This window comes from Belonocnema kinseyi, chromosome 5, assembly GCF_010883055.1.
Source record: "Belonocnema kinseyi isolate 2016_QV_RU_SX_M_011 chromosome 5, B_treatae_v1, whole genome shotgun sequence".
NCBI lineage: Eukaryota > Metazoa > Arthropoda > Insecta > Hymenoptera > Cynipidae > Belonocnema > Belonocnema kinseyi.
Window position 1 is genome coordinate 41420688 of NC_046661.1, and position 8202 is coordinate 41428889.

At 35.6% G+C, this 8202-nt stretch overlaps 1 protein-coding gene across 1 annotated transcript in view; it reads right to left on the reverse strand.

The window, feature by feature from the left end:
- Window positions 1–7904, reverse strand: part of LOC117173617 (la-related protein 1) — a 110995-nt gene extending 103091 nt beyond the window's left edge. Inside the window, exon 1 of the mRNA XM_033362256.1 lies at window positions 6473–7904. Within this exon, the coding sequence (XP_033218147.1) occupies window positions 6473–7256 (784 nt within the window). The 5' untranslated portion in view covers window positions 7257–7904. The remainder of the gene's footprint in view (window positions 1–6472) is intronic.
- Window positions 7905–8202: the final 298 nt, after the last annotated feature.

Below are 8202 nucleotides of genomic sequence, written 5' to 3' on the forward strand. Positions count from 1 at the left end.
TCTGGATTTTAGGGAATTTTTTGGAATTTTTTTTCGATTTTTCAATATTTTGGGGGTTGAAAACGGGGTGTTCCGGATGAAATAGGGGAATGAAACTTTTTTGAGTGTCTTTGGACATCAGGTGGAACCATTCTACGGCATAAAATTTTAGGTCTGGATTTTAGGGAATTTTTTTGAATTTTTGTTCGATTTTTCAATATTTTGGTAGTTGAAAACGAGGGTGTTCCGGATGAGATAGGGGGTTGAAACTTTTTTTAGTGTCTTTGGACCTCAGATGGAACCATTCTGAAGCATAAAATTTTAGGTCTGGATTTTCGGGAATTTGTTGAATTTTTTTCGAATTTTCAATATTTTGAGGGTTGAAAACGGGGTGTTCCGGCTGAAATAGGGGAATGAAACTTTTTTTAGTGTCTTTGGACATCAGATGGAACCATTATACAGCATAAAATTTTAGGTCTGGATTTTAGGGAATTTTTTTGAATTTTTGTTCGATTTTTCAATATTTTGTGGGTTGGAAACGGGGTGTTCCGGATGAAATAGGGGAATGAAACTTTTTTGAGTGTCTTTGGACATCAGATGGAACCATTCTGAAGCATAAAATTTTAGGTCTGGATTTTCGGGAATATGTTGGATTTTTTTTCGAATTTTCAATATTTTGAGGGTTGAAAACGGGGTGTTCCGGATGAAATAGGGGAATGAAACTTTTTTTAGTGTCTTTGGACATCAGATGGAACCATTCTGAAGCATAAAATTTTAGGTCTGGATTTTAGGGAATTTTTTGTCGATTTTTCAATATTTTGGGGGGTTGAAAACGGGGTGTTCCGGATGAGATAGGGTAATGAAACTTTTTTTAGTGTCTTCGCACATCGGGTGAAACCATTATAAAGCATAAAATTTCAGGTCTTTAAGTTAGGGGACTTTGTAGCATTTTTTTCAGTTTCATTATATTAGGGGTAGAAAACGAGGGTGTTCCGGATGAGACAGGGGAATGACACTTTTTTTATCATCTTTGGACGTTAAGCAGAACGATTTTGAAGCATAAAATTTTAGGTCTGGATGTTACAGGATTTTTCCCGATTTTTCGCTATGTTAGGGGTTGAAAACGAGGGTGTTCCGGATGAGATAGGGGGTTGAAACTTTTGCGGATAACTTTTATTATCAAATAGACCTATCTGAAACTTTTAAATTTTAGGTCTCGTACAACAAAATTTTTTTGTAAATTCGCTTTTTTTTAAACGTTGCAAACTTCAGCGAGGTGTTTTTCAGCTCTACCTTTCCGATAATTTGGAAATTATTTATGAAATAAACTTTTTTGATTGCCTACAAACAAGGTTAGGTCTGGGGCATAGTTAATATGTTTATTTGTAAATCTAAAGTTGTCGGCAAAAAATATTATATAGTTTGGAAGTAACGCTCTGTAGAATTTTAACACACATAACCTCGAAAAATACACACACGTTTTCAGCAAAATACCAAATTTTGTTGGAATTAACCCACAAAAAAAGTGTGGAGGGACGTCCGTTAGCATGTTTGCTATCATTCCTCAGATTTTGAAGACAAAATATTTATTAATCTAGGGAAAAAGCCGGGGGATCTAACACTGACAAAATCGATAATAATTCCTAAGCGCCATGTAAATTATTCACATTTAACCAAATTAAATTTTTTTGAATTAACCAAAAAAAAATGTGAATGGACGTCCGTTAGCATGTTCGCTATAATTTCCCAAATTTGTAATACAACATATTTATTATTCTAGAAAAAAAGCCGGGAGAATCTAAAACGGGTAAAAACGATAATTTTCGAAGTATCACATGTCCTTAACTATAGTTAATTAAGTAGAAAATTCAGAATATGAAGACGCATATAAATACTGCAATCTAAAAGATATCTTGTTCATAAAGTTTTATTCAAACTTTATTTTGATAAAACTTTATTGAACTTTTTAAATCATTAATAATGTTATCCATTTGTACAATATTATAGCAAAAAGCCATCGCTAAGCCATTTTTAGTCGACAAAAAATGAGATTAGTCGTTGGAATATAACCGAACTTTTGACTTTCTTATGAATGTTGTTTCAATAATTAACAATTGCTGTCAATTTGAAAGCTTTCATAGTAGAGTCATCGCACAAATTTTCGTAGTCAATTTCGTAAACAAAAATTGAGCCTGTTTGCTGAAAAATAACCAAACTCTGAATATTTTTATGAAAATTGTTTAAATAATTAATAATTTTTGGTAATTTGCAAAATATCATAGCAAAGATTCATCGGAAAGACATTCTCAGTTCATTCTGTAAAGGATTGAACTTTTTCACTTAAAAATAGCGAAGCTCTGAAATCCATATTTCTTGTACAAAATGTCATGTAAAAGAGTTTCCGGAAAAACCTCCGTAGTTGATTCTTTGAAAAACTGACGTAATTGAAGTTTTCAACGTTTATAAACGAAAATAAATTTTTGTTTTTTATTTTCTATGTAACTTTGAAAGTCTCTAGGTATGTAAAACTTAGTCAGCTATTAGGAATTATTGGGATTAAACAATTTTTTTTAACTGTGACCCGGTGCAAATAATGACTAAAAGAAATTTCGGAAATTTTATAATTTGGTTTATAAACGTTGCAAACTTCAGTTACATGAAAAACTGAACCTATTCGTTGAAAAAAGCCACAATCGGAATTTGCTTATGAAAACTGTTTAAATAATAAACAATTTATGTGAATTTACAAAGCGTCATAGCAAAGAGTCACGAAATAAAATTTCAGTTGATTCCGTAAAAAATTGAGCTTATTCATTCAAACTTTTATTCCTCTTACATTTTACACCAAAACCGAGAGCTTCACGTGAAGATGTATATATGGGACCGTTCACGTATTACGTAATGTGCCGTGGGGGGGGGGGGGCACCGCCTGTATTAAAGTAAAATAAATTTACTACAGAAAAAACGTTACGCAGGGAGGGGGAGTCAAAAATGTTTGAAAAACGTGTTACGTAATAATTGAACGCTCCCACCTGACAAACCCCTCGACCAAAAGTCTGGATTTCAATTAAATGAACGTTCCTAACCCTGAAAATAACTTTTGTTTTCATTCATCTGTTCACAACTAAGAAACAATTGTTTCAATTATTCTCATTGACTTAACATTATTTATAGTTTTAACATAAAGATATAACCTTCTTTGATCAACCTGAAAATCTTTTTTAAAAATGTACTTCAGAAAGTTAAACAAAAATTTAACGTTTGCTGTTAACTAAAAAATTTAACGAATTTTTTACAAAAATTTCAACACACAACTCTTTCCGAAATTTCGAAAGCTTTTATTCATAAAAAAACGGTACTCAAAATTTGGAAATTTTCGAACACTTTGAACTATAAATGAACTGTCAATGAAAAGCCTTCTTAAAAAACGAGCGTCAAGAGTACGTGTAGCTAAATATTTACACTTTACCACCATATGAACGTTTCTTATAAAGCGACAAGTGTTATGAGTAACAGCTAGGCACGCATTACTCAGCTAATTTTTAATATAGGATTTTTCCAATTACAAATACAGCGAAACTCTGAGACTGTGCCGGTTTGGTAAACGTTTTTGTTTGTTCAAGTATGAGTGACCACTACAGCCCCCCCCCCCCCCCCCCCCCCCCCCCCCCCCCCCCCCCCGCCTCCTTTTACTCCTACTGCAGTTTCACTGTAGTATATTACTATATTGTGTGACAAGGAGATAGAAGAGTGAATTCCACAAGATCATAAAGAGTGAAATCGCCTCTATAACAACATCTGTATGAAAAAAATGAGAAAACCTGCATGATTACATAAAAATGCGTTCATTTAATGTGGGCCGAGTTTGGAACTTTTAATCAGCATTAATTTCTTTTTCGTCGGGAGTGTACTACATCGACTCAGAGAAAAAATTTCCTTGAAACAAAAGCATCGTCCTCTTACCTGGTTTGTCATGAACTTTGTAAATAGACCTTTTCATTTCACATATTTTTATGTAACACAAGTATGTTTTCCGCGCTTTCTGGGCGTGGTTTGGAGCAGCAAAGCAGGTAATTATTGGTGGTGTGGTACTTTACTATCCGCGGGAAATGCGCGTGCATGCGCTTTTGTTACTTCGACCCACTCGCACTGTGTTGCGCGGTACTTGTCCCTTTAAACTAACCTCAAACGTGAAATATCGTAAAGACCGAATGTCACGGAAGTTTGCAACGTTTATAAACGAAATTATAAAATTTTCGAAATTTGTTTTAGTCATTATTTGCACCGGGTCACAGTTAAAAAAAATTAGTTTAATCCCAATAATTCCTAATAGCTGACTAAGTTTTACATACCTAGGGACTTTCAAAATTACATAGAAAATAAAAAACAAAAATTTATTTTCGTTTATAAACGTTGAAAACTTCAATTACGTAGTATCGAGGTAGCGAAATCTTCTTAAGGTATCCCGTGTTTGCAAAAACTCATGTTCGGCCGCAAAAAGACTAATTCGCTTTCTTGGTGCACAATATACTATTGTATGCGCATTGCGCATACACATAAAATTAAATTAAAGTTTTGTCAATTTTTGGCCATCGGTTGAAGAACTAAACAGAGTCGATATCTATACTCTCTCTCTCTCTCTCTCTCTCTCTCTCTATACTTCTTCAAAAATCATGGCGTTTAGGACGAAATTCCATGTGTCTAAACACTTTTTTTTTGTTTGAGCCGAATGTAACGGGTAGTATTATTATTTTAAAATGTGAGGTTGTTTACTTGACTTATATGCAATCGCAGTCGGATTTTAATGTTAGCAGCCTCGGCAGAAAAAAACGCTTGTTGATCAACACAAGTTTTGTGTTCATCGAATTCTACAGCGTTATTCAGCAAGTTGTAACGAAACATCAAAATAGTTGTAGTTATTTATTTCTTTTCAATCTCAAGTTTCAAAATTTACATGTCTAGATGTAACTTACTCTCCGAACTTTTTAACAAGGTTGAAAAAAGAAAATTGAACTTATCAGAATGACAAGCAGAAAACAATGAAAGGGCGAGAGAGGCGCGAAAAGCTTAAGTTAATAAAAAGAAAACAGAAGTGCTCATATGTAGTAAAAAAATTTAGAGCTAGTGATATTGAATATATAATTTTTAATCAAGGCAGTTTTCGTATTAAAATAAGGCTTCTGAACAGAATAGTTGTTCATGATTATCAAAATATTAATGATTATTTTAAATAAAAAAACATTTTTAATGACAACATGTACAAGCTTACAAAAAACATTTATTTAAATATTTTTTATAATTGAATTTTATCCTACAATCGCTTCTTGCCAAATTTTTAGTAAATTAGGTATGGCAATCTTTTCGTAGAAAACATTCTCTACCACTCTGTTTCCAATTTTTTAAATTAATTTTTCTATGGCTGAAATCGTTAAAACAATTGTATTAAAACAAATAATTCAATTACAAGAGCTATTCTAAAAATAAGTTTTTTTTTTAATTCAGTTTTTTAAAACTTTTTTAAACTTAAAAAAATTCGATTTTTTGTCTTTATTCTTGTTCCAATTTTTTAAAATTTATATGTGGAAAAATACTCTTTTGAGATTGAAATTGATGTGAAGTAAATACGCTCGACTATTTTGACATTTCTTTCTGAATCAATTTTTGAATTTTCCTTGACGTTTGCCGAATAGAGAAACGATTAAAAGCAAAAAAGAAAAATCCACAGAACTTCATGGTACCCAATTTGCTAAATGATTCACCGTTCTTTCTGTCGAGGCTTCATTTTACAAGGTTGAATTGGCTTACTTAGTTTTGATTTTTGTGTCGCGTAATAAATCGTTAGATGAATCGGAAACGAAATAAGAAGAATACTTTTTGACTATCATGATCTATCATAGGACAAAATTTGACTTCACTTGCTCGAGTGCGAAGGGTGAAAATCATGGATCAATTGCATGGGACTAAACCATATTTTGTTGATATCTTCGTAAAAGATATAGTTTCTTCACTATAAATTTAATGAGAAATTAGTTACTTTTTTAAAAACTATTTCATTATGTTACAAAATGATAATAACAGGTTACTATTATTAATTACAAAGGTATTTAAAAATAAAGTTAGCTGTCAATGGCGTGAGAATGCTTAATAGTTGGAAGATTTTACCATTTAAATTTGAAACGTTCTCTGAAATCCAAGAAACATTTCAAAAAGAGTCCAACGAAGAAAAAAAACAAATTTATTTAATCCAAGAAAAGAATCAATAGCTGTTTAAGCACCTGCAGACCCTAAATATCAATAATTAAACTTATAATTCTAAAGACAGCTTAGTTCGTTTAACCACGATAACTCCTTGCGTCATCAGCACAAAGTGCGGATCTATCGTTATCACCCCCCCCCCCCCCCCCCCCCCCCCCGCCAAACTCAACAGTGGACACGATTTAACCGAGAAAACATGAAATAGAATGAGAAATCAGAGTATCAGAGCACTACTCACCGATCGGTTTCGTCCGCTGTTGCTGTGGTTGAAGAACTCGCTTCTCCCTTTCAGCTTTCTGTTCCGAAACGACCACCGGAACTGGAACAGGAGCGGGGCCAGAACCAGAATTACTCTTCCCCTTGCTCCATGGATTTACAACCGGCAATGGTGCTTCCACATATTTCACCGGTTCCTCCCCTTCCTCCTTTTGATCGACTCCTTCCTTATCCTTGTCCTTATTGTCAACTCTCTCTTTAAATCTGTCTTTACTCCCTCCACTATGAGCTCGAACATGATGTCTCTCTCGATTTCGATGTCTCTCTCTGTGGTCCCTGTGCTCTCTAAATTTCTCTTTTCTTCTCGCATTCTTCGGTGCTACAGTCTGGAAGTCCCCATCACTTCCCAATTCACCATTCGCCAACTCAATTTTCTGCTCAGTTATCTCTGATCCTTTCTCGTCAGTTTTATTCTCCTCTGCGTTATCTCCCGAAATCTTCTCAAACTTCTTATCCAAACTTTTTTCTGCATTTCTCGGCGAATCCAGAGGTGCCTTTGCAGGGGGTGCGCGATCGCCCCTGGGAAACCTTCGCGATGACTTCTGATAAGATTTACCCTTGGGAAAATTGGATTCAGAAAGTTGACCTTCGAGACGTTCCTTGACCTGCAGAGCTGGTTTCTGTGTCTGGGAAATGTTTTCTTTGTTACTGTCCTTTGCCCTCTGGAGGTTGAGGACGCTCGCGTAGGAAACACCGGGGCCCTCGATAGGCTCGTTACTGCCCTGGCCTACCCTCGCCGCCATCATGGATCCGAGAAAAACACGAGGTCCAGGAAAGCGGAGTCAACCCCACGCTGTAGGCATCAACTATCCTGGAGCTGAGTGTTCTCCCCCAGAAATTCTTAACCTCAAAGAAAAACTCCTCGCCTCTAACCTCCAACAATTGTAACCTCAACAGTAGCACCCCATGACCGAGCGCATGGTGACGATGAGATTATCAAAGAACAGCTTTGAGGTTAGGTCGAGCACTTGGTGGCCGCCGGCACCTGCGATCGAGTATTCAAATTAAATTTTTATCTTTGTAGCACTTCCTGGTGGAATTGGGACTTAAGGAATTGTGGGCTATGGGATGTGTTCACGATTTTGGACAAGGGAGCACTCAATACGCACTTTAGGATGTGAGCACGAACACGAGGCGCGAGGACGCGAGTACGTGACTAGCAGACGGCGACTCTTTGCAAAGTTTTTCATTCGCGGTGGATTTCAGAGTTGGATGTGAACACGACTTGGCGGTTGAAGAAAAAGACTCTGGGACGTTTCTCGATTGCGAATTAGTTACGCGGAATGTGGGAGAAACGACACAATGCGGATTACGTAAACACTCGGCATTTTCGTGCTTTTTTCTCACGGAAAAGCAGTGCGAGGAGACATGTGGCCAACACTGGCTCTTGGCCTTTTCGCAAGCGAGCCGCTGCGCTTCCGGTAATGAGGAACACGATTTCCGCTTGACGACGGTGGCGCTACCAGCCGTGGCGCGAAAATTTAAGCTTTGAAATTACGTGTATTTCGGCACACTTTTTCTTGCCAACAAATTTTGATTTTCGAAATATGTAATGATTCGAGAGATAAGAAATAGAGATTCTAGTCAAACATTTGTTTATAATAAAAGCAAAATAAATTTCGAAAAAATTCTACAACTTTCGTTTATAATTTTTGCTCTTCAATCAATATTGTATATTTCGGGAGCCAACAA